At 37.0% G+C, this 27978-nt stretch overlaps 1 protein-coding gene across 15 annotated transcripts in view; it reads left to right on the plus strand.

Moving 5' to 3' along the window:
- The window catches only part of DENND1B (DENN domain containing 1B), a 287699-nt gene that overhangs the window by 211470 nt on the left and 48251 nt on the right, over positions 1–27978 (plus strand). For all 15 annotated transcript variants that reach the window (XM_064273444.1, XM_064273448.1, XM_064273449.1 and 12 more), the window contains one exon: positions 3988–4089. In XM_064273444.1, the coding sequence (XP_064129514.1) occupies positions 3988–4089 (102 nt within the window). The remainder of the gene's footprint in view (positions 1–3987; positions 4090–27978) is intronic.

Consider the following 27978-nt stretch of genomic DNA (forward strand, 5'->3'; position numbering starts at 1 on the left):
GGGATCTCATGAGAAAAATGAAAGTGAAAAGGCATTATTATGAAAATAGTTTTGATGCTGCAAGCCCTGTGAAAAGGTTTCAATCTCAGGACCAGACTTTGAGAACACTGCTGTATATCAGTTAATCAATAAGTCCTGTTGATTTTGCCATGAAATGTTTATCAAAATAGTTAACCGTATGAACCTTCAAACTCTCACAACCTGGGCTAAGCTACTTAAACTCTCCTAGTCACAGCTTCCTCATCTGTAAAATGGGGGTAGTAATCACAGTCTGTTGTACAGTACTTTTACAGATAAAGTGATATGGGAATAAAGAGTTTTACAGAATCCTAGATGCTCAGAGGCAGAATACTTTTGTGGTTAAAGTGTGGACTGTGCCTGAACGCGGCCTCTTCCACTTACATGCTGTGTAGTCTTGAGCAAGTTACTTAACCCATTCTCCATGCTTTAGTTTATTCATCTGTAAAGTGAGATAATAAATACCTTGAGGATTATATGAGTTAATATTTTTAAAGCACTTATAATAATAAGTATTATGTAAGCTTTTGCTATTCTCATAATGATAATCAGTTGGCGATAGTTGTTAATATTTCTTCGTTTCTACTGCCTTAGTTCATTGTTTGCTGCCTAATTTATATTGCATTGCCTATTAAGTGATCTTCCTATTTCCATTATTTCCTTTTCCCATTCAACTCTATCTTAAAACACAGATATAATTTTGTTACTTTATTGAGTAGATACTTGAGTGAACTTTTCAATGTTTTAAAGAAAGTAGTACACATTTTAGAATATCACACAGGACCCTTTTTTAATCTGGTCCAACCTTCCTGTAATCTGTCTCTGATACTTTCTGTAGTTTATACCCAGTAGCCACTAGGCCTCTACCAAACCTTTTCTTATCTTCCTTTGATACTTTCTGTAATTCATACCCATTCCAAACACATCACCTACTTTTTGTCCATGTTGTCCTCTCTCAAGACTATCTTTTCTACCTTTGTTATAAAGCTTCCATTAGTTTTCAAAATCCCATTCAAATTTCCTCCGTAAACCCATTTATGATTTCATACTGCAGGCATAAATTGGGAATTTACTGGACAGCCTTGAACACATGATCACCCTACCTGGAACTTCAGAAAGTTTTTGAAAGACTGCTCAACCCTGATCTTAGATTGTAAATGTTCAGAAGATCCAAAGCAGAGTTCCTCCTTCTCATGCATTGCATTTGGTTTGGATTTAAAAGAACCCATATTGAAGGGTCAGGGATGACAATAATTGACCCTTCATTTATGTATTTATATATAAAACTTCAGAGCATTGCTCATCAAGACTTACTTTTCTTTCCCCTACAGCAAATTCTAATATGTGTCAGGATACTATCTTCTTTGTTATAATCAGAGATTCTTAGTAAATAAATTGTGTTAATAGTGTAAGGTTCTGTTCAAAGCTTTTTACCAAGATTTGTGTTATTATAAATAGATGGGCAGCAAATCTGGACTCTCTCTTTATTCCATCTCGTGAAAGGATGAAAGCAGTTGCTAAAAGATTAATGAGGACAGGGTTCTTTCAGCTTAATTCATATTGAGTAATAACTAAATTATGCCCAACTCTCGAGAAGCATAGGTAGTCTTTACTCTTTATCCATTTCTCCTTTGAGATTTGCCATCCCCTTGCCCTCCACTCCCTCAAAAAAAAAAAAGAGAAGCTTAATTATAACATATGAAATATAAACTTTTCTATACTTTGTACAGAAAAAAGATAGAGCTTTGTATTTGAATTGAAGAATATTTTCTTGCAGTGTTAGTAACAACTAGATGGATAATTGACAGTAATATAGTACATTCTTACCCGATTGGAAAAAAAAAATCTGTCAAATTCAAAACTAAAATTATCAGAGATCCTGATCACTTTGTAATAGCAGTGATATAGTTCGAACTGCCATTAAAAGCAATGATTTTATTTATTAAAAAAAATTTGTATTTATATTTGAAAAGAGAATGTGTTGTATGGACCAAGGCTTAGTGCAAATGCTGTTTTATTTATTCATTCATAACACATTTATTGAATACCTCATGTAACTAGATGTGATGCTGGTACTAGATATACAAAAAAGGGATTGCTTGGGTTTTTTCACCCCTCTGTCAGATTGTTAATTCTGTTAAGAGTGACAAGTATATTGTACTTATCATTACCCAAAATATATTTGTGTAAGTTAATCCAGTTTTTTAAATACATAATTTAAAAATAATTCTATAGCTCTTAAGAATGGCAGCAATCACTATAGAAGTACACAAAGCAGTTTTATCATTGGGTGGGGGAAGGTGACAACATTTAACAGATTATCGATAATTTGTTTGACTTTTATTCTCTTCTCCCTGTAGTAGTGCTGTCCAAAAAGACTTTTTGTGCCAAAGGGAATGTTCTGTATCTGTGCTGTACAATACAGTACCTACTAGCCATCCATGGCTGCTGAGCAATTCATGTATGGCTAGTGTCCTGAGGAGCTGAATTTTTGTTTAACTATAAATCCCATTGCCGTTGAGTCAATTCTGCTATGAATTATTTCATAGCGACTCTACAGGACAGAGTAGAACTGCCCCATAGAGTTTCCAAGGAGCTACTAGTGGATTCGAACTGCCAGCCTTTTGGTTAGCAGCCATAGCTCACGAGAGTGCTTAACCACTGCGCCACCAGGGCTCCTGTTTAATTATAATGCATTTAAATTTAAATAGCTACGTGTGGCTGGTGGCTACTGTGTTGGGCAGTACAGTTTTATAGTGTCATTAATTTCCATCAGTAAGTGGCTGCAGTCTCATTTGTACAAGTATGTTTGAACTGCACAAGTTGTTAGTCTTATTCTTTCATTCATGCAGTAACCTGTTTTCAGAATTTCACATATAGATAACTGTAATCAAGACATTGAGTCTTCCTTAAAATTAAGTTATAACTAATATATTTTTTAAGTTCTGTTAGACGATGAGCAGGCTCATGTTTTCCTTTTTACTGCAACATAAGGATTGCTGCAAGGTTCATGGTACTGAATGAATAATTGTCATTAATTTCTGTTTTCTATTTGATCATAAAGTTCAGTCACTTACCTTTATATGTGTTGAACGGGCAAAGGGGACCCTTCATGCATTGAGGCCAGCGAGGGGGACAGCAGGTGGCAGGGATCAGCCAGTGAGTGACAATTTTCTGAGGTCATGAATGGGCATAAGTGGAACAGGTGGAATCTGTACTTGGCCTTTAAGTCCCTGGTGATTTGGAGGAGGGATATCTGGTGGAGGGCAAGCTACCACAAGACGCTTGCTTGATTGTGTAACAAATAGGCTGAACTAAAGCACGTGCCAGTGGGACTTAGCCTAGAAAGTATCCAATCTGAATTGCGTTTACAGTCATGACGAGAATGTAATTCTAAGAGCTTTTCATTAATTTGAGAACAAATTGATGATCATAAATACTAATATAAATAAAAAGAATATCATGCTGTAATTGTTATAGTAAGAATATGTTTTATGAAACAGGATGAAAATATAATGATTGGACTTTTCAGGTATACATGCTATTTTTAATACTCTTAATTAAAATTAATGATGTTAAATCTTTGTGGGTTTTTTTTTTCCTTTTTTTCAAATTTGAGGCTTGAGCGTCATTCTTTTTTGACATTTGCTCTTACTCTGAGTGCATGAAATGGGATAAATTTAAGAGCCCAAGGTTTGTTTTTTTTGTTTGTTTAGGAAGCTTGTCAGTAGAGGAATATTTTTACTAGCCTGAAATCCAACTATTCAATCCAAATATTATACTCTGTTCGACTAGTAATAATAGCTGACTCTGACTCCCTTTAGACTGTAAGCACCTTGAAGTCGAGGCTGTGCTTATACTTCTGCTTTCTCTCCACATGCCTCCTTAGACAGTAATATTCTATTAACATGGTTGGTGCTCTCTGACTGACTTTGTACTGATGCGTTGAAAACATTTATTTCTGTTTAGGGTGAGCCCATCACTTTCTGTGAGGAGAGTTTTGTGAAGCACCGCTCAAGTCTCATGAAACACTTCCTGGAAACAGCAGTTAACCTTCAGCTTTTTAAGCAGGTAAGAGTGGACCTTCATGTTTTTCTTCTGTAAGAAAAGATTGCCATTGTTACGTATTTTTATCATTGTTAAGCTCTGTCCAAGTCTTGAGTAATATCTTTTCTAGAATTTCAGGAAATTTTTCCTTCTTTTTTAACTCTATATCTACATATGGTATAGCACTCTGGAAATATTATGTGATGACTTTGGTATTAAAAAAATTCCTCGTCGAGTTTCTATGCTTATAGTTTCAGTGAAGAAGGAGGGTATACATTCAGAGAAGAAAAAGCGATAGTTTTATGTAAGGCATTTTATAAGGAGTTATTTTGGCGTGGTAGATTGATGTGGTAAAAAAATAAACTATTTTTTTTTAGAGTAGTTGCAATGTAATCCAGTTTATAAAAACAATTCATAAAATGAATATGTAACTAATTTTTAAGCTTTGTAAAATTATAAATTAAAAAAAAATTCATAATCACACTGTGTGCCCTGATTTTTGGTTCAGAAAATACATTTGCAATTTCAGAAGATGAGAAGCTTGATGTCAGAACTCAGAAATTTTAGGTGTACTGATTCTTCCATCCCACTACGTTACCATGAAGAAGTCTCTTAAATTAGGCTTGTCTCAATTTCTGTATTCATAACTTCAGTTCTTAACACTTGCTCTTCTTATTCCAAATGACTTTATTTATAAAGTGTGAGTTGGCTATGTGAATTCAACTTTGAGTGAAGGCCTACAGTGTGTCATAAATTGTGCTCAGAGCCAGGATACAAACATGAATTAAAAACTCAGCAATGCCCTTGAAAAACTGAGAATTAATAGAATTTTGTTTTTCCAGACTGTTAGGAGAAAAGAGATCGTATACCTCTAAATATCTTTCAAATTGGGTCAGTAAAGCAATCAACGTGATGATGAATTCCATACTACCATGTATATTCTGAGGAATTTTTGGAAGATAGTTTGAGGTTAGGAAATACTCCGTGGGAATATAACTGACTTTTAATATGTGAAGGTGCATCTTAAGTAAAAAGGATTATGTTTATCTCATTTTTTATACATAGCCCTAAAGAGCAGTACGAGGTTTGATGGGTTTCAGGATAGAAATACCTTTGGAGCTTCCAAGATGGAGTGGGCTACTTTTGAAGTTCTCTGTTGCTATTGGGCTCCAACCATGTTGTTGTTGTTGCTGGGTGCCCTGGAGTTGATTTTGACTCATAGCAACTCCACGCGACAGAGTGGAACGGCCCCTTAAATTTTCCTGGACTGTAATCTTTACAGGAGCAGATTACCAGATCTCTGTCTTGTGGAGCTGCTAGGTGGGTTTGAACCAGCAACTCTTCAGTTTGCAGGTGCATGCTTAACCATTGAACCACAAAGGCGCCTGTGTAGACTGGATTATTTCCCAGGATTGTTATGAGGATCAAGTGATAGTGCTTTATAATTGCTGAAGCATAGAACAGTACAGTCCCAAATGAGTCATCCAATCCCTGCTTGTTGAATTAAATCAAATATTAGTAATCCTTTTTGTATTTTTGTCAAGAACTAATGCTACTGCCCATTGTCAAAATTATATTGTCATGAAGACCAAGTTATATGGGGCTCATGGACTGAATGGATGGGTAGGACATATGATCTGTTACTTCCCTTTGACCGTGAGATTCTGTAACTGGATTCTTAGCATTTGATAAAATTAATAAAACATAAAGTTAATAACCCAAAACCAAAACCAACCCCACTGCTGTCGAGTTGACTCTGACTCATAGCGCCCTGTAGGGTTTCTGAGGCTATAAAATCTCTACAGAAGCAGACTGCCGTGTCTTGCTCCTGCTGAGCTGCTGGTGGTTTCAAGCCCCTGACCTTTTGGTTAGCAGTTGATCACTAACCACTGCGCCACTGGGGCTCCTTATAAAGTTAATAAAACAAATATTTTTGTGCATACTTAGAAAAAACATATTTTTTTTGTAATCAGATAGAGTTGAGTTAAATCCTTGTTTTATTACTTAATAGCTGTTCATTCCTATGCATCTGTTTCATTTCCTTTAAAATGGAAATATCATCACTTACCTCACATGGTTGCAGTGAAGTTTATGTGAATCAATACACGAACATTCTCAGCACAGTGCATGGTGCTTTGTAGATGTTCAGTAAATTTTATTGTCTGCTCTATTTATAGAGTAGTTACATTAACAAAAAAAAAATACAAATTTATACAGGATTAAAAAAAAAATGCAACCTGGTTAAAAAAAAACTAAATACAAAATATGAAAATGGTTACTCAGAATAGAAACCATTATATGGACAACTTGAATAGTTTTACATTTACAAATTGACCATGATCTAGAACTTGTCATCATTTTGTGTCGAAGTTAGCGTTGACAGAATTTGATTCTCGTTGACAGTTTTACAAACTTGTAAAAGAAAAGTCAGTTATTTAAAAATTATCGATATAGATGAATTCGCAAAGATACTCCTAACCTGGCTCAAAGAATATAAAAATATTTATTAGGTACAGATAATTACTATCATGACTATGAATTTGTGCTCTGTTATGGGTTAAGAACTTCTCAGGTTCTCTCTTAGCAATACTTTTGTTTCACCTTGAGAGGACATGGGCTTGGGATTGCATATAATTTTAAGAAAAGGATTAAAAGAGGCTTTCATCTCTGGTAATATGGCAGGATAGTATCCAGAGCTAACCTGTGTACTGAAACAATTTAAACACAGAATTAAAAAAAAAGAACTTTTTTTTTTTGTCATGAGCGGGCGTAGGAGACAAAGCTGGTGCTCATTTTCCGAGATGAGAAATGTAATAGGAAACTCTATTCCCATGTATCTAGGGCAACTTAGTGTAGAAGTAAAGAAGGAATAAAGGTGCTCCTTCCTTCAACCCATTTCTTGGGAATCTGCAAGGAAACATACACATTCAAAGCATTGGTGCTGAGTCTGCACAGGAATTTGAAGCCTGAATTAAGAATTTCTAATTTGGTCTGACAAAACTCAAACCAAGTTTATAGTGATTCTAAACTGTTAGCTCCCCCAAGTCTCTGGAAGAAGCAAACAGAGGTTCTCTTGAATACCCCTTCGTCTAAGCATCAAAAAATTCTCCCAGTGAAAATTCCAAAGGGAATTGTCAGTGTTAAAAATCATTAAACATACAAGGAAACAAATCATACATGAAAACTAGCAGACATTGACTTGCAAAGACTTGAAATATTTGAATTATCAGAAACGCAATATAAAGTAGTTATGTTTATGATTTCAAACAAAAAATCTTTAGAAATATTCAGGGCACAAACACTTTAAAGAATGTGAAGCCAATTTGAAGAATATATAAAATATACGTCCATTTAGGAAGCATATAATAATTGAAATTAAAGGAAATTGATAGGCTTAAAGCATATCAGATCTAATTGAAGAGAGATTTGCTGAACTGGATGATATATCTGAAAAAGAAATTAGAATATAGTACAGAGCAGGAAAAGACATAGAACATGTAAGAGACTATTAGGCATACAAGGTAAATTGAGAATGTTTAAAATGTGTATAAGCATAAAATGAGAGACTAGATGGAACAGAGGCAATATTTGAAAGGGTAGTAGTGCCAGAACCAATGAAGTTAAATTTATGAAGTTCAACATATCCAAACTGAATAAATAAGAAGAAGTGTACACTCACACATAGTATATTTATCTGTAAAATGCAAAAGAAAGGGGGGAAGATTTAAAAAATAGCAATAAATATATATCTCTATTTCCCAAAGCAAAAGGGTAACTGATAGGTTTTATTGTGTCCTAGAGAGAATTGATTCAAATACATTTAAAAAGGGCTCTGAGTTTAAATGAGTGAAAGGATCAGAGGAATCATTTCTAAAACTTCTCCACTTCCTTGGTTGCTGTAGCCTAACTATACTGAGCATCTTAACTTCACATCATTATTTATTGAGTTAGCCCTGTGGTTTCCAATGGCCATTGAGTCAATTCTGACTCATGGTGGCCCCATGTGTGTCAGAGTAGAACTGTGCTCCCTGTGTTGAGAAAAATATACTTAGAATCTCTTGCTAGCTAGACACCTTTTAATTATAAGAGAGACATGAAAACATTTCCCAACAAAAACTGAGTTTGATATTTATGTTGGCTTTATTGATGTGTCTAGGCTACAGTCCTCAGCTATTCAATCAGACTCTTACCTAGGTGTTGTTGTGAAGGGATTTTACAGATGTGATTAAAGCTCTATAAAACCATTTGATTTTAAAAAAGAAAAATAATCCTAGATAACTATCACCTAACTGTTAGTTTGTCATACTGTGGTGGTTTGGCTGTTGCTGTGATGCTGGAATCTATGCCACCAGTGTTTCAAATACAAGCAGGGTCATCCATGATGGACAGGTATCAGTGGAGCTTCCAAGCAAAGACTAGGAAGAAAGGCCTGGTGATGTGCTTCCAAAAGTTAGCCAATGAAAACCTCATGGATCACAATGGAACATTGTCTGACTGGCTTGCTTTGTACATATCATCAGAAGGAATCAATCATTGGAGGATGACATCATGTTTGGTGATGTAGAGGGCCAGCGAGGGGGAGGGAGATCCTTGATGAGATGGATTGGCACAGTGCCCACAACAGTGGACTCAAACATGCTGGTGATTGTGAGAATGATACAGGATCACACAGCACTCAGTTTTTAGTTGGCGTTTACTCAACAGCAGCTAACATCCTAGATAGCAACATCCTAGATAATCTTGGTGGGCCTGACTGAATCTGTTGGAAGGCCTTAAAAACAGGGCTGAAGTTTCCCTGGGAGAGAGAAGAAACTGGATGACAGCTTCAGCCCATACCCCTGGGTTTGAGCCCACCCATAACTGTCCCTTCCTGACCTTTTAATACATCTCCTAGTAGGTATGTTGCCCTAAGCAAGGGGCACAGTAGGCAAATCCTACCTTTACCACCATCGAGTCGGTTCTGACTCCTAGTGACTCTGTGAGACAGAGTAGAACTGCCCCCGTAGGGTTTCCAAGAAGTGGTTGGTGGATTTGAACTCCCAACCTTTTGGTTAGCAGCCAAGCTCTTAACCACTTTGCCATCAGGGTTCCAACTGCATGGTAAGGATCAGCATAAATCCAGTTCCCACCTGGAAATGCATCTGTTCCTCACCTTCCTATCTCTATCTGTGTTAACCAGCTCACCAAGCAGCAATCTCTATCTGACCTCCAGCCACCCAGAGCTGGGTCAGAGTTCACAAACTAGGACTCTGTCCCTCATGTTGACTGCACACACAGCCGTTTTCCAATCCGCAGCTGCCCAGAACTGGGTCGGAGTTTACAACCTAGAAGGACTCAGCCCTTTAGACTCCCAAATAGGCGAACTCCAGCACCTGTTGTCTCACGTCGCCCCTGTGAGCTCCTTAATTTCTTGGAATGGCTCCCATAACTCATGTAGAGTATCTATACTTACAGTCATCCATTTGTTATAACCAGAAGGGGTACAAATAAAATGACACACAGGACAAGTCTGGCAGGGGTCCCGGCACGAAGCTTCCCCTGTCCCCAGGAACGCACCACCCTCTCAAGAGCAGATCCTCTTGCCGGTTAGGAAGCCCAAGCTACTTCTGTGTTCTGGGCCTTTTACTGGCTTTATTGCATAGTCATGATTGGGACCTCATTTCATAGTTATGATTGATTGAATCGCTAAATATGCATGATTGACTAAAACATGCCTCCCTCCCTTTACGAAGTTAGCTGACTAGGTGTGGCATGTGTTGCTCATTTGCACACATTTAAGTATTGCCTGGCTGTTTTAGAAGACAAACACCTTGATTGCTTGGGGAAATTCCAAGGGCTGTTTTTCAAGAACCAAAGAGAAAGTGATTTATGTATGTTTATTATTTATTTATATGTAAATAATAAATATATTTTTAATATCCTACTGGTTCTGTCTCTCTGGTTGACCTCTGACTGGTACACCAAAAGCAGAAAAAAATCCTAAAAGAAGTACTTCAGGGAGAAAGTTATCTCAGATGAAGGATCCAAGATTAGAAAGTGTGAGTTGTAAGAAGAAAGGATGTACTAAATGGATGGGTAAACCTAAACATTATTCACTGTATAAAACAGGCAGATTGTTTCACACGTTCAAGAATCAAATGTTTCCAATTCCTGTTTTGAGTATGGCAAAATATTTTTTAAGGCTCAGATAATCTTGAGTTCAAGACCAAATACAGTATAATAGAACGTTATAGCGCAGTCTTATTCATGAACACAGTTGCAAAAATTTAAACAAAATACTTGGAATCAATTCTAACAATATATAAAACAGATACTACTTTATGACCAGGTTGCATTTATTCCAGAAATGTAATAGCATTTGCACATTAAAAAAAAACAAAACCTGTTGCTGTTGAGTCGATTCCGACTCATAGCGACCCTATAGGACAGAGTAGAACTGCCCCATATGGTTTCCAAGGAGCACCTGGTAGATTCGAACCGCTAACCTTTTGGTTAGCAGCCGTAGCTCTTAACCACTGTGCTACCGGGGTTTCCTATTTGCACATTAGGGAAATAATTAATGTCATTCTGTATATTAATGGATGACAGAAGAAAAATCATTAGATCATCTTAACAGATGCAAAAAATTCTTAAAATTTAACAGATGTTCATGATGAAAACTTGCAACAACTAGAAATAAAAAGCATGATAAAAGATATCTTCAGTAAACATCAGGCTAAATATTGAAACAGTAAAAGGTTTTCCTCTCAGAGGGTGCCAGCTATTACCATTAGAGGTATTAGCCTACACAATGAGCCCCCCCTCTAAAAAAAAAATAAATGTAAAGATTTACAAAGGAAGACACTAAATTGACTTTTATTGATTTGGATATAGACAAAAGTTTCTTAAGGCATAAAGGAAAAACTTAATAAATTTGATTTCATTGAAATTAAGAACTTTTCATCTTCAGAAGACACCATATTTGCAATATATATAAATCTCTCAAGGATGTGGAATGTATAATATGAAAAAAAATCAAAAACAAATGATCACATGTAATCTGTAAAAACATATGATCCAATATAGACTGTGCAAGAGACTTGAATTGTTGTTTTGTTGTGTGCCATTGAGTCAATTCTGACTCATAGCAACCCTGTAGGATGGAGTAGAACTGCCCCATAGGGTTTCCTGTAAACTTTATAGGAGCTGATTGCCAGCTCTTTTGTCCCAAGGAGCCACTGATGTGTCCAAACTACCAGCCTTTAAGTTAGCAGCTGAATGTTTAGCCACTGTGCCACAAGGGCTCCTTAAAAAGATAATGCAAGATACTCAGACATTAATAATTAGAGGAAAAAAAAAAACAATGAAATATCAGCTCATACCCACTAGATTGATCAAATTATTTAAAAACCTGAAAATTGCAAATTTTGGCCAGGGCATGGAACAAAGGAAATTATTTTAACTGTTCATGGTAGTGTAAATTGTACAGCCTATTTGGAAGATACTTTGGCACTGCTTTTGTTGTTAGGTGCTGTCGTGTTGGTTCCAACTCGTAGCAACCCTGTGTACAACAGAATGAAACACTGCCTAGTCCTGTGCTATCCTCATGATAGTTGCTATGTTTGAGCCCATTGTTGAAGCCACTGAGTCAATCCATCTTGTCGATGGTCTTCCTCTTTTTTTTTTTTTGCTAATCCTCTACCTTACCAAGCATGATGTCCTTCTCCAGGGACTAGCCCTACTGATAACATGCCCAAAGCACATGACATGAAGTCTCGCCATTGTCATTTCCAAGAAGCACTCTAACTGTACTTCTTCCAAGACAGACTTGTTTGTTCTAGCAGTCCGTGGTATATTCAATATTCTTCGTCAACACCGTAATTCAAAGGTATCAGTTCTTCTTCAGTCTTATTTCTTTTCCAGCTTTCACATGCATGTGAGATGATTGAGAACACTATGGCTTGGGTCAGGTACATCTTAGTCCTAAAAGTGACATCTTTGCTTTTTAACACTTTAAAGAGGTCTTTCGCAGCAAATTTGCCCAATGCAATATGTCATTTGATTTCTTGACTGCTGCTACCATGCGCATTGATCGTAGGTCCAAGTAAAATGAAATCCTTGACAACTTCGATCTTTTCTCCGTTTATTATGATGGTCCAGCTGTGAGGATTTTTGTTTCCTTTATGTTGAGGCGTAGTGCATACTAAGGGCTGTGATCTTTGATCTTCATCAGTAAGCACTTTAAGTCCTCTTCACTTTCAGCAAGCAAAGTAGTGTCATCTGCAAATCGAGGGTTGTTAATGAACCTTCCTGCAATCCTGATGCTGTGTTCTTCTTCATATATTCCAGCTTCATGGATTATTTGCTCAGCATACAGACGGAATAAGTATGTTGAAAGGGTACAGCCCTGATGCACACCTTTCCTGATTTTAAACCATGCAATATCTCCTTGTTCTGTTTGAACAACTGCCTCTTGGCCTATCTATAGGTTCTGTATGAGCACAATGAAATGTTCTGGAATTCCCATTCTTCATAATGTTATTCATAATTTGTTATGATCCGCACAGTCAAATGCCTTTGCATAGTCAATAAAACACAGGTAAACATCTTTCTGATATTCTTTGCTTTCAGCCGGGATCCATCTGACATCAGCAATAATATCCCTCATTCCATGTCCTCTTCTGAGTCTGGCTTGAATTTCTGGCAGCTCTCTGTCAATGTACTGCTGCAACTTTAGCACTACCACATGCAAATTTCCTGTGACCTAGCAATTTCATTCTAAAATGTGCACTAAAAGTCATATACTCAGATTACTCATACTAGGAAAATACTGAAAATAATCTTAAATATACCTCAGTATTAAATGGATAAATTGTTATATTGATACAATGGAGCAACATACAGCAGAGAAATGACTGAACTGCAGCAAAAGTGAAAATGAATGAATTAAACAAAAGGAGCAAGTCACTGAAGAATATGTATGATAGGAGTTTTTTTTTTTTAGTGTCGTGTTCAAAAACAGGAAAAGCTAAACGATGTAGTACGGAATCATTTATGTGATAAAACAGTAAAGACATGCAAGAGAAGTATAATCTGAAAGGGGTGTAATCTTCTCTGTGAAGGAGAGAAAGGCCCACAGGGAGGGACCGGCTAGGGAAGGGCAGTGTTCTGGTAGTTTGCTTTATCCTTACTATTTAAATGATTAATTATTCAAACTATTAATATGTAAAGTATTGTGTAAGAATACATATATACATTATATAGTACATAAAATACATATATATATAGAAAATATATTTCTGTATTAGTCACTAATAGGCTGTATCTTCTTTGACAGTTGACTTAACCTCTTTGTGCCTCAGTTTCTGCATCTGTAACATCAATTAGACTAAAAGATCACTAAGTTTGAGAAACCTTTTGGCTCTAACATTCCATGATACCACGAAATAAACATAGCTTAAACGGATGATAGTAGGTTCCATTTGGATGAATTCCTCTTTAGATAATGGATTTGGAAGGAATCCCAGAAACAGCTCCTTAAATCCACAACTCTTTAACATCACCATCTTTCTTTAGCTAGCAGCTTTACGAAGATTTAAGCCATTAGTTTTTAGATCTCTTGCCTTTATCTTGTATTATGCTAACACAATAAAATAATTTTTTTTCTTGTGTATACTGTTTGTTACCAAGGCACCTGGAACTCATTTTTTTCCCTGCTTGTTTTACTATGCACTTTTTGTGGCTAAGAACTGTGATGGAATTTAGTGTGTCAATCCAAGAGCCTAGTCTAGAACTATAAACTTATAGGATCTCCATGAATGTAGGAAATCTGTATTACTGTTGAGAAATGTGTATAGTAGTGAAGTAGTTCAGATTTGTTACAATGTTGTTGCTGTTGGGTGCTTCGAGTTAATTCTGACATATAGCGACTCTACAGGACAGAGCAGTTCTGCCCTATAGGGTTTCCCAGGCTGTAATCTTTACAGGAGTAGATTGTCAGGTCTTTTTCCCAATGTTATAATAGATATAGGTTATATATATATATGTTATATATGTAAGTGTGTATATGCATACAAGGCAGCAGAGAACACATACTTGGACAGTGTTTCCAGAAGCCTTCTGTGTTTTTCTGAAATGTTCATACACATTGTGCATTCCATGCCATAATACAACTGTGCCAATTTTAAAGTGAAATTAATATTTTAAACTATTTGTTGAGTTGCAGGCCCTCATATCCCTTTTCATTGCCTATCCCGTTGTTCAGAACATTGACTCAGAATCCAGCAGATCTGAGTTTGTGTCCTGGTTCTGCTGCTTTCTTAGAATATCATGCTGTGTAAGATGCTTGGTCTCTCTCTGGCTTCAAACCCTCGCCCATTTTCCAGCCTCATCTCAGCGTACTCTCCTATCCTAACTGTACTCCAATTGCATCGAACATTGCTTCAAACATATCTTTTACAAAGCGAGGCTTTGCACCTGTTGTACCTTACCACTGGTCTTAATATGCCCCTGTCATTCTTCTGAAGCCAGCTTACACGTCAGCCCTTGCGCCAAGCCTTTTCCAGTCATTCTGTTAGTGCTTGGTTCATACCCGAGTTCAAGCATTTATCCAGTGTTATTATACTTTATGTGTTTTTCATATCCACCTTTGCCTCTCTAAAGCCTTCCCATATTATCCCTCCCCCTACTAAGTCTGCATCCTTTCCCTCTGCCTATATTACTTTGCACATGTTTTATTTGTTCTTCTCTAACAATTGTTTATTGAACATTTGTGTCAATTACTGCTTGAAGCACTTGAGATTCAGAATTGTATACCTGTCTTCATGAAGTTGAATTTTCTAGTGAAAGGACTGGAATAATAAAGATACAACAAGAAAATGAGAAAAATACCAGTAGGTGATAAATTCAGAGAGTATGAGATATTGATTGCGTGACTAATTTAGATTGGGTGATCAGAAAAGTCATCACTGAAAAGGTGATATTTAAGCTGAGTCTCAAGAAGGAATCAATTTTGAGACATCAAAGGGGTAACATCATTTCAGATAGAAGGAATTGCTGTTGCAGAGACCTTAAACAGAAGGAGAGCTTGGCATTTCTTAGGATTAGAAGTAAATCCAGTGTAAGCAAAAGGGAGAGTTGTAGTAGATGAGGTTAGAACAGCAGAAAGGGGACAGACCCATATAGGGCTTTGAAAGCCATAAAGAGTTAAGGCTTTATTTTAAATGAAAAAGTATGTTATTGGAAAGTTTTAGACGAGGGAGTGACTGGATCTTATTTACATTTTATAAAGATTACCCAGTTATGAGGCTGTTGCAGTTGTCCAGGAGAAAGATGATGGTGGCTTGGACTAGGGAGTTGAAGAGATAAAGCGAAACAGACAGAATTTGGTTACGTTTGGGAGGTAGAATTGCCAACTTTTGTAGGTGGGTTAGGCGAAGTAGAGAGAAATGGTGGAATCAAGGATGATGCCCACAACTGTATTTCTTTATTGTCAGTTGTAATAATTCTCTTATTAATTTAGTTATCAATTATCTCAATAGATTATAAGCTCTTCCAGGGCTGGGACCATATATGATTCAGCCCAGTTTCTTGCATTTGATCTTGAGTGGTGGGTACTAAATAAATTTTAGTAAAATTTATCTGTAACTTATTTTCTAATAGTATATTTATATATGTATGTATTAGCTTCCTAGGGTTGCCATAACAAAATACTACAAACTGGGTGGCTTATAAGAACAGAAATTTATTGTCTCACAGTTCTAGAATCTAAAAGTCCAAATCAGTGGGTTGACTGGATCATGCTCCCTCCAAAGTCTCTAAGAGGAGACCCTTTCTTGCCCCCCTGCCCCCCAGCTTCTGGCAGCCCCAGGAATTCCTTGGCTTATAGTTGCATCTTTACTTGGCAGTTTTTTCTAATCATGTCTCTCTGTGTCTCTTCTCCTCTTTTAAGGACAGAACTCAGATTGGGTTAACATCCACACTAATATAACCTCATGTTATCTTAACTGGTATCATCTTTAAAGACCCTGTTTTCAAACAAGGTCATGTTCACAGGTATCTGGATTTAGGACTTAAGCATATCTTCCATGTGTGTGTGAGAGGGTGCAGAGCCACAGTACAGCCCCTAGCAATATGAACACTGATTTCGTATACCAGAATACTTACTACAGTGGTAACAACTAGAAATGATAAATAAGGACTCTGAGATTGGGGAGATGACTTTCTGTTTCATTGATGTAAACTTTTCACTAGGACCAAAGGAGAACATTAAGGTAATAGAGTGTATCCACTAAATAATATATAAATAAAAAATATTAGGATAAAATCCCTCCAGACCATCGACCCGTAATGAAATCACTCTTCCATTTTGTAAGCATGTCATCAATTCTATCAAATTTTCATTACGTAAGGAGGATACTTTTATAAGTAGCATGTCTTATGCCTGTTTCTTAAGAAGGCTTCTTTACGAGGGGGGGGAGGGAGGGAGGGTGGGAGAGGGGTATTCACTAATTAGATAGTAGATAGGAGCTACTTTAGGTGAAGGGAAAGACAGCACACAATACAGGGGAGGTCAGCAAAACTGGACTAAACCAAAAGCAATGAAGTTTCCTGAATAAACTGAATGCTTCGAAGGCCATCGTAGCAGGGGCAGGGGTCTGGGGATCATGGTTTCAGGGGACATCTAAGTCAATTGGCATAATAAAATCTCTTAAGAAAACATTCTGCATCCGACTTTGAAGAGTGGCATCTGGAGTCTTAAATGCTAGCAAGCAGCCATCTAAGATGCATCAATTGGTCTCAACCCACCTGGATCAAAGAATGAAGAACACCAAGGACACAAGGCCAAGAGACATGAGCCCAAGAGACAGAAAGGGCTACATGAACCAGAGACTACATCATCCTGAGACTAGAAGAACTAGATGGTGCCCAGCTACAACCGATCACTGCCCTGACAGGAAACACAACAGAGAACCCCTGAGGGAGCAGGAGAGCAGTGGGATGCAGACCCCAAATTCTCATAAGACCAGACTTAATGGTCTGACTGAGACTGGAAGGACCTCGGTGGTCATGACCCCCAGACCTTCTGTTGGCCCAGGACAGGAACCATTCCCGAAGCCAACTCTTCAGACATGGATTGGACTGGACAATGGGCTGGAGAAGGATGCTGGTGAGGAGTGAGCTTCTTGGATCAGGTGGACACTTGAGACTATGTTGGCATCATCTGCCTGGAGGGGAGATGAGAGGGTGGAGGGGGTTGGAAGCTGGCGAAAAGGACACGAAAAGAGAGAGTGAAAGGAGGGAGCGGGCTGTCTCATTAGGGGGAGAGTAATTGGGTGTGTGTAGCAAGGTGTATATAGGTTTTTGTGTGAGAGACTGACTTGATTTGTAAACTTCCACTTAAAGCACATTTAAAAAACTTGAAAAATAGTTTAAATAGGGAAGAAAATATTCTTTGATGGTTATGAGAGTTGGGGAGGGAGGGGGGGAGAGGGGCTTTCACTAACTGGATAGTAGATAAGTACTATTTTAGGTGAAGGGAAAGACAACACACAATACAGGAGAGGTCAGGACAGCTGGACTAAACCAAAGGCAAAGAAGTTTCCTGAATAAACTGAACACTTTGAAGGCCAGCGTAGCAGGGGTGGGGGTTTGGGGACCATGGTTTCAGGGGACATCTAAGTCAATTGGCATAATAAAATCTATTAAGAAAAAAAAAAAAAAGACTTCTATGAGGAAATTGAATTAAAAGTTATTTTAAAAGTCTCTGGTGGATCTCAGACAATTATATTACCGTTGTAAGGCGAACACCTGAAAATTCATAATTTCATAAAAGGTACCCAGTGTAGTTTGGAACAGGGAAGGTCATGCCCAACTAATTTGTTGTAATTCTTTGAAGATATACCACCATGATACATGAAGAAAATTCAGTGGCTATTTTTTTTTATGGTATAGCTTGAAGTTTTCCAAAAGAATTTGACAAGGCGCCACATCAAAGATTAATGACTAGGTAAAAGTCTTGTAATATGAGATGAGATAGGATGATGTCTAGAGTACTTATTTTTCCATAAAAATAACTTTCTGATACACTCAGAACTTGATTTCAGATCCTAATTCAAAATATATGTATAAACATGCATTGGGTGATAACCCTGGAAACCTAAATTGGGAATTTATTTATCTGTCAAATAATAGTAAAACACTGTTGATGGTAATTTGATTACCTGTTTATTTATTCAACAAAAATTTATTTAGTATTATTATTTGATAAAGGAGCCCTGGTGGCACAAAGGCTAAGTGCTTGGCTGCTAACCAGAAGGATGGTGGTTCGAACCTACCCAGTAGCTCCATGGGAAGAAAGACCTGGCAGCCTGCTCCTATAAAGACTACAGCCTAGGAAACCCTCTGAAGCAATTGTACCCTGTCATATAGGGCCGCTATGAGTCAGAGTTGACTTGACAGCACACAACAACAACAGCATCTGTTTGAAAGCCTATTTGCTGTGTGAGATGATTATGTTTTCATATTTATCATAGATTTAAAAAATTAATGTCTTCTTGAAATATTTATTAATAACTTTTTTTTTCACTGTTTATTAAGCATCTTTGGTAATTTTTACAATAAAGTAGAAAATTATAACTTTATAGTCGAGAAACCCAGCAGACACCACCTTAACCAAGGGATCAAAGTCAATCTCACCAGTAGTCATAAGGTAAATCAACATCATGTACTCCCTGATGAGATGAACAGAGAAAGGCACATCACCCGTATGGTGTTCTTGCCAAAAATGTATAACCTCAGCCTAATCACAAGGAAACATTGGACAAACCCAAATGGAGGGGCATTCTGCAATCAGTACTCTCCAAAAGTGTCAAGATCATGAAAGGCCAGGAAAGACCCATGAACTACAAACTGAAGGAAATTGATTTAGATGCTGGGATAGAAAAAGACATTAAGGGATAAATTGTTATATTTCAAATAAAATCTGGTAGGTTATTGAATACTATTGTACGTATGTTAATTTCTTGGTTTTGATGACTGTACCATGTTTGATAAATGTAAGATGTTAGCATTATGGTCACCTGGGTGAAGGGCATATGGGAATGCTGTTCTATTTTTGCAACTTTTCTGTAAATCTAAAATTACTTCAAAATAAAAAGTTTAAAAATTTGCCAAAGAATGACCAATAAGCCTTTCATATTAAGGTATGTTAATGTCTTCTAAGTAGATTCTGTTTCATGCCACCGTTGTTTTCATTTGTGGCCATGGTTCCTCCTGAGAGAATAGCTTTTGTTTCCATGGATTTAATAAATAGGAAAATAATCTTTGCTCTATTCTTCTTAAATGTATCTCTCCCTTATATGCTTGTTTATTGGCATATTGACTACTTTTTATAATGCTCATTTTCTTTTTATCTGGAATATACATTTTTAGCTTTTTTCTTTTTCTCTGGCTCTTCCTTCAGTTTCCCTTAAAGTTAAACTTGCCTTCTACCTGTTTACTAAATGTTGCAGACTTCTCGACGTCATCCTCAGATTTCTACTTCTTTAATTTATACCCTCTTTTGGGGTTCTGTTATGTAAGACCGTAACTGCATTAATTACCTACATTAATGAGTCTCAAATGTATCTTCAGCTCAGACCTGTATGTGTACGTGTGTGTATAGTATTGTTGCTGTTGGTGTGTGCCGTGGAGTCAATCATGACTCATAGTGACCCTATAGGACAGAGTAGAATTGTCCCGTAGCATTTGCTGAGTTGAAATCTTTACAGGAACAGACTACCAGGTCATTTCTCCCATGGAGCCGTTAGGGGTTTGAACCACCAACCTTTTAGTTAGCAGCTGAAGGCTTAACCATTGTGCCATTGTGTATATTATTTGGGTATGTATGTTTTTATGTGTTTTCATGTATATGTGTATATGTATGTGTTTATATACACACATACACACACCCATATATGTACATGCGTCTGTCGGTATACACACATTTTGCTTCTTCTGCATGCTTTCTTTTGGTAACTAGTGCTACTCTGTTGCCCAAACCAGAAAATTAGGAGTCATCTTTCTTCATGCAGTCACTGCCCACCTTTCTTGAATCCAGTTTCCAGTTGTTCACTATGTTTTGTGCTGATTCTGCTTTTAATTATTACTCAAATATATCCATTTTATATATATATATAAATTTTAAATATATATCAACCTCACTGTAAGTAACCGATGACTAGTTTCACGTTCTTTTATTTAATTCCTCTTTTAAGCCATGATCCATTCTAAGTGTTTTGAGAGCCTTCTTTTTAAAAAAGCAAATCTTATATTTTCCCATTATATGTAGGATAGCTTTGAATCCTTCGTCTGGTAGACGAAGTCCATCTTGCAGTCTCTACCTCTTTACTCTTTTCTCTAATGCCTCTCCAAATACCCTTGTTCCAGCCATTCTGAACCATTTGCTATTAGTTTCCTGAAAATGGTTTCATGTCTTTCAGCTTCTGAACCTGGATTACAATAGGTGCTTAATAAACAGTGAGTGAATAAAGAAAAGTAAATTTAAATAATTAAAATTACACTTATTGAATACTAGCTGCATTCTCGGTGCTGTTTGAATGCTTTATCTAATCTAGTTCTTTAAGACTCAGCTTGGTTGTCTCTCTTCTGGTTTCTTGGCCTCCCAATCCTTTTTTTATAAATTCTTATTCTTTTAGAATTTTGGATTTGCAGTATATAATATTTGTTGTCTTGAATTGTAGACTCTGTAAAGTCAAGGATCCTGCTTTAAGTGCCTTTGTGTCCTAATATCTAACACACAGACCAAAATAACCAAACCCATTGCCATTGAGTCGAATTCCGACTCATAGTGACCCTACAGGACAGAGTAGAACTGCCACATAGGGCTTCCAAGGACACCTGGTGGATTCGAACTGCCAGCCTTCTGGTTAGCAGCCGAGCTCTTAACCATTGTGCAACCAGGGCTCCATCTAACATAGTAGGCAGTTAATATTTTGAAATAAGTAAAGGAAAAACAACAACAACAAGAACAAAAAACTCCTGTATGATTCCCTATTGTAAGGAATATGGAAGGAAATGTTTTCACAATTTTAGTGGATAAAGGACCTATTAAATTGAATATAATGGAAATCATTTAGGGATAATACAAAAATCATAGGAATCAGGTGTTACTGTTTTTTACATTGAATGGCGTGTGTGTGATTTTAAATTTGGAGTCCCATAATGGTGTGTATAGAAGTGGAAATTCTGTGAGATCCCAAGTACACTCTCTTTGCTGCCATGATCCACATGCCCTGACTTAACTAGAACATTGGATAAAAAGAGTGGATCAAAAGCCAATGTTTTTCTTTTATGTTATCTAGGGGTTTTGGAAGATTTTAGAAAGCTTTTAACGTAAATAATAAATTGTTATAAACTTCTACATTTCCCTAGTAACCTTTTTTAAAAGAGGCATGAGTGTGATGGTTACTTATTTCATGGTATGTAATCTGTTGTTGTTTTTTTTTTTTAATCTGTAGCTAAGATCAACACATGCGTTACTAGTACTAAAGAGTCAACATTTTGGAGTATTAGGAAATACTTGACATATGAATGGGTGGAGATGGTAATTGCATCAGGCACATATTTCAGAACATTAGAAAAGAATCAAAATGAAATGTGACAGGGAAGATGTGGAGGCTTATTGGCAAAAGTAAGGAATGCAGAAGGGGAGGTAGTTTATCAGGATAAAGAATTCGTTTTTCTCAGGATCATTTGTTAACTAATTTCAAGCAGCATTCTAAACAGCATGTCTCAAAGTATAGCCTCAACTCACCTGCATTAGAGTTACCTGGAGAACCTGTTACACATGCATATTCTTTATTCATTCCCTCATTCAATAAGTATGGTTTGAGTCTTCTCTGTACCAGGCAGTGTTCTCGGTGATGGGATACATCAGAGAACAAAGCAGGAAAGAATCCCTGACTTCCGAAGCTTTTACAAAGCAGGAGGAAGACAGGCAATAAATTTAATAAATAAATAATTCATTATGTTCAAAGGTGTTAAGTGCTATGGAAGAGTAAATAGAACAGGTAAGAAAACGGGGACTTTAGAGGTGAAGATGGGATTGCAGTTTAAGAGTATAGTTAGTGTAGATTTCATGGAGAATGCAGTATTTCAGCAATATCCCTTGGGGTGGTCATAGATAAAAGCAGGGAGAAGGAAGATTTGAAAGGCTAGTCCTGCAACACAGGTGAGAAACGATGGCAGTTTGGAACTGGTTGGTGGGAGGGGTGCTGAGAAGCAATCAGGTGTATGGATCTGTTTTGAAGGTAAAGCCAGTGGATGCTTTGAAGGATTGAATGAACATGAAGTGAGAGAATAAGGAGGGAGTCAAGGATGATTCTGCAGTTTCTCCTCTGAGGCACTGGAAGGCTAAAAAACCAAACCAAGCCTGTTGCTGTCGAGTCAATTCCAACTCATAGTGACCCAACAGGAGGGAGTAGAACTGCCCAACAGGGTTTCCAAGGAGTGGCTGGTGGATTCAAACTACTGACCTTTTGGTTAGCAGCCGAACCCGTAACCATTGCACCACCAGGGCTCCTGGAAGGATATGGTTGTCATTTAATTTGAGATGGGGAAGATTGCAGGTAGAAGAGATTTTGTTGAGGAGATAAGAGTTCAGTTTTGGACGTGGTAAATTTGAAATACCTGACATCTGAATGGAAATATGGAATAGGCAGACCGATTAAGGAGGCAGAGGAGAAAATTAGACTGGAAATACAAATTTGAGAATCATCAGCATACCGGTAGTATTTAAAGCCTTAAATAGGAGACCAGGTGAAATTACCAAAGGAGTGATTATAAATAGAAATGACAAGAGGCCCAGGGACTTAATATTGAAAGGGGAATGTAAAGGAGACAATAGCAGGGGAGGCCAAGAAAGAGTGTGACCAGTGAAGTAGAAGAGAAATCAGGAGCATACTCTACCTTAGCAGCCAAGTGAAGAAAGAGTACCAAAGAGGGAGGGATCAACTGTGTCAAATGCTCGGAACTGGGTCATTAAAGTGATAATTTGGCCACCGGGTTTAGTAAAAATTTTGGACACATGATGACCTCAGCAAGGGTAAATTTGCTAAGTAGTGAAAAAGTAATCATGGTTGAAGCATAGGAGGAGAGGGCATGTAGACAAAAAGTATTGACAGCTCTTTTGAGGGGCTTTACTGTAAAAAAGAGCAGAGAAATGTACATAGATAGAGAAGCATATGGGGTCAAGAGAAGAAATAATACATATATGTAGGCTGCTGGGAAAATCTAGTAGATAAAAAATTAGATGCAGGAGAGAGAAGGAACAATTGCTGGAGAGTCCACCTTTGTGAGGAGCACAGACAGTTCATCTATAAAAGAGAAGGCAGAGTCTGTGGGCATGGATGGAGAGGTGGGTAAGGGTGGTGCTGAGAGCTCACAGCATTTCTCTTTTGATTGCTTCCATTTTTTCAGTGAAATTAGGAAGCCAGTTCACCAGTTGAGAGAGAATGGGGGAAAGATGGTTGGCTATTTGAGGAGAGAGAAGATAGGAAATTATGATCTAAATGGGGTAAGTGAGTGGACTAGGGAAAAAAACAGTAGGATTGCTTGGCATAATTTAGAGCCCTTTTGAGGTTGTTATTATGTTCCGAATTATAGCGACCCTATAGGACAAAAAAAAAAAATTTACTACCCCACAGGGTTTCCATGGAGCAGCTGTGGACTCGAACTGCTAACCTTTTGGTTAGCAGCCAAGCTCTCTCCCACTGCACCACCAGGGCGCCAAGATTATGAATTTAAAGTGAGAGTAGCCATCATGGTGGGTTGGTTTTTCTCCAGCTACTTGGAACATACAAGCTTGCTGAGTACATGTCTCCTCCTGCTTTAGTGCCTTTATTAACACAGCTCTTTCTTCTGCCTGGAGTCCTCTTCTCCCCTTAAACCACCTCACTTACTTCCTTACCACTTTCAAGTCTTGGCTCAGATGTTATCTTCTTCATGAGGCCTACCCTGGCCACGCTATTTTAAACCGAAAGTTTCTTGCCCAACACTCCCTAACACAGTTCTAGTTTGTCCTCTCGCATGAAGCACTTTCTAACACAGTACATCTTTTCTTATGTTTCTTGTTGGGTGTTATTACCCTTGCCATGCTGACTAGATGCTTTAGCATCATGAGGTTTGGATTTTTGTCCATTTCATTCATTCCTTTATTTCAAGCATCTAGAAAAGTGAGCTTTCAATTTGAATATTTATTGACTGGTGAATTAATTAATTCTTTGGTCTGGTGATAATAAAGTTCAGCTAAATTCTTTAGCAAATTATTTATATCTGTCAGTTGATATGCCTTTGAGGGTGGTATTGTTGTTCCACTACTGTTAACTAATTCTAATAATTTGCACTGAATGGGCTCTTTATAGTCTTCAGAGTGTTTTCCTGTTCATTATATCATGGTGATCTAATTTACTATACTGGAACCTTACAGTCATCTGGTTACCTAATTTTTGAAATGGCATAAAAGCAACAATTTATTTCTATTCCTTCACATACTTAATCCTCCTGGTTTGAGCTCTAAACTACCTACCTCATTCTCACTTGTGCTCAGCAGCAGTCGTATTTATATATAGCTACTATACTAACTGAATGCCTTATATTAGGCAGGTGTCTGTAAATAGCTGTTGAGTTAATTTATTGTAACACTTCAGCATGTTTTTCACTAACCTGTCAGAGTTTACTGAGCATTTTTAAGAAGAAATATTTAAATTTCGACTACTTTTTTTTTAGCCCAGAGCATTGTGTAGAAAGACTTTTGGGAGAGAGGGGCAATTCAGCATTTTTTACCTGTACAGTTCACTGACACTGATTACATTGATCATGTTGTGCAGCTATCACCCACATCCACTGCCACATTTTCCATTACCACTAACAGTTACCCGGGGCCGCCTGAACAGTGACTCTGCCTGCCCTCCTCCCTCTTTGCCCTGGTAACCGTTGATATACTTTGATAAAAGTGATAATTTTAAAGATCCATCAGAAATTAATATACTTTTTTTATTATTGTATTTTAGATGAAGGTTTACAGAACAAACTAGTTTCTCATTAAGCAGCTAGTACACATGTTGTTTTACGACATTGGTTAACAACTCCATGATGTGTCAACACTCTCCCTTCTCAACCTTGGGCTTCCTATTACCAGGTTTCCTGTCCCCTCCTGCCTTCTAGTCCTTGCCCCTGGGCTGGTGTACCCCTTTCGTCTAGTTTTGTTTTATGGGCCTGTTCAATCTTTGGCTGAAGGGTGAACCTCAGGGGTGAGTTCATTACTGAGCTAAAAGGGTGTCCGGGGGCCATACTCTCGTTTCTCCAGTCTCTGTCAGGCCAGCAAGTCTGGTCTTCCTTTTTGAGTTAGAATTTTGTTTTACATTTTTCTCCAGCTCTATTGTGATCCCTGTCAGAGCAGTCAGTGGTAGCTGGGCATCATCTAGTTATACTGGACTCAGTCTGGTGGAGGCCGTGGTAGATGTGGAGGCTGTGGTAGATGTGGTCCATTAGTCCTTTGGACTAATCTTTTCCTTGTATCTTAAGTTTTCTTAATTCTTCCTTGCTCCTTGAGGGGCGAGACCAGTGGAGATGGCCACTCACAGGCTTTTAAGACCCCAGATGCTACTCACCAAAGTAGAATGTAGAACAAGAAATTAATATACTTTTAAAGAAAAATTTTAAAAGAAATTTCTCTAAACTGCTAAAGATTTATTTAAAAAAAAAACCAAAAACCTGTATTTTTCTCTCTTAAGACTTCAATTTTATTAGATTGGTCAGCTTATCTTTGTGTCCAAGAAGGGTTTCTTACAGAGATAAGTTTTTGAGTTATGGTAATTTTTCCTCCAGGCTGAAGAAGCAATTTGAGTGTGTAGATTTATTGACTGTATTTCTCCAGTGCTACTGCTGCTTTGCTTCAGTAATAAGACTGGCATGTTAGCAGCACAGAAGGACGGCGCCCCATCCTGCCTCTTCCCCAGCATGGCAAAGAGTTACGCCACTGACCCCTCCGTCAACCATAAACTTTTCATGAGTTTTTTTTTTTTTTTAAATCAAAGATTTTTTAAAATATGATATCAGCATTCTGAAATTCAATTATTGTCATCCTCAGAGTTTTGATGTGTTGGAATTAAATATTTATGTAACAATATGTAACAACAACAACAAGAAGAACACTGATGTTATAGTAGCATAACTCGTTATGGATTTTTTAGATAGAATGCCAAAAATACACCAACTAATGAAGAATTAAACAATTATGAAAAGCATAACAGTTTATCTTTTAGGGAAAAGGTACATTCCTACTGGTCTGCTGGCCAAAATATTCAAGTTTAACCTGTGAATCTGATCAGAAATATATTCTTTACATTTTTCTAAAGAAACTTACCATTAAGCCTATTCTTTATGTTATATTGTAGTTTTAAAACACTCATTTTATATTTCATTTTATTTCAGAAATCTAATGGAAATTGTGAATGTTCATTTTCACTTAACAATATTGATTACTTAAGTGCATTTAAAAGAACAGGTCATTTCTTTTATTTGACTCAATGTCCAGTTAAGATGGTTACCTGATGATAAAAACACTTTGAAAAACCTGAGTGATATCAATATCAAGAAGGGTAGCGGTAGCAGGAAGCAGTTTTGCCACTTAAAAACGTTTATCTTATATACTGTCATGCTACTTTAATATCATGTCATAAGATTTAACAAAATCAAATTTCTCTTGCAGTTAATGATGAGTTAGGTGGAATAATATTTGTGTAGAATTAAATATATTCTCAATTTAAATCAATTTTATCTATTTATATTTTAAAATTAGGGAATCCATACTAGAGATTTATGTTTATGAATATTTGTAGGACTTCCAAGTATGCTGTTTATGTTTTGGTATGATCATTAGCATGTTAATTCCAGATTCTTAATTTTTACTTTAGGAATAAAAAGCAAAATATGAAGGTTTACGTGAAAAACAGCATCTTAAAAGTCTTTAATTCCCTTAAAAATCTACTTGAAACCTAACTTTGTATTATAGCTTTCATTATTATGAACAGTGTTACTTGTCATTACTTGCAATACCAAACTAATTCTGATGCTGATATTAAAAACAAAAACCTAAGTGTTTCAATTACCTAAAGGTATGTTTGCTAAAATGATATAAAAAAAAAAAATGATATAGGTGACCATTAATCAGGGACAGGTTATAGAACATAATAGAGCCGTTTCTTTTACAACAGAGATGATGTCTTTTAGTTCAAAATTATTTCTACGTAGCAGTAGCTAAAAATGTTCTTATCTCTTTTACTTACTCTGAAATGCTCCAAAGAGTGGCCTGACCATGAACCAACTCCACTTGGAATAAAAAGCTGTTATTTAATCAGAAATAGAAAAAGGAGTTTAGGGAACTGTTCCCTGCAACGTTCTTCTCCATTAATACCACTTTTCAGTTTATACCCATGTGTCTGTGTATGTATGTATTATAATGTATGTGTGCATATGCAATAATCAATCTTTTATTTTAAGAACAAACGCTTTTATTCAGTGCTTAAGTTGACAAGTGTGTGATTGTCATTGTCAGGATTGTTTGCAAAGCCTGTGATAACAGGAGGCACTTTACCAAGTGATTAATTTCTGTTGGCTCAAATCACTAGTTTAGTAACACAAAGTGGTTACTCATACTCAAAAATGCATGATCAGTAAATAGTTTGTGAATTTATCTCTCCTTAGACTTGAACTGTTGCACTCAAACTGAAATGAATGGATTATTTCCAGTAAACACAAAGTTGAAAACCTTTTTAAAAACCTTATAGTCATAATCTTTTAAAGCAAATTAAGTCCTTTGAAAGAATGTCTTAGTTTGTTCTACTTGTCAGTAATGTATTACTTAAGATTTAT

Source organism: Loxodonta africana, chromosome 20 (assembly GCF_030014295.1).
Source record: "Loxodonta africana isolate mLoxAfr1 chromosome 20, mLoxAfr1.hap2, whole genome shotgun sequence".
Lineage (NCBI taxonomy): Eukaryota > Metazoa > Chordata > Mammalia > Proboscidea > Elephantidae > Loxodonta > Loxodonta africana.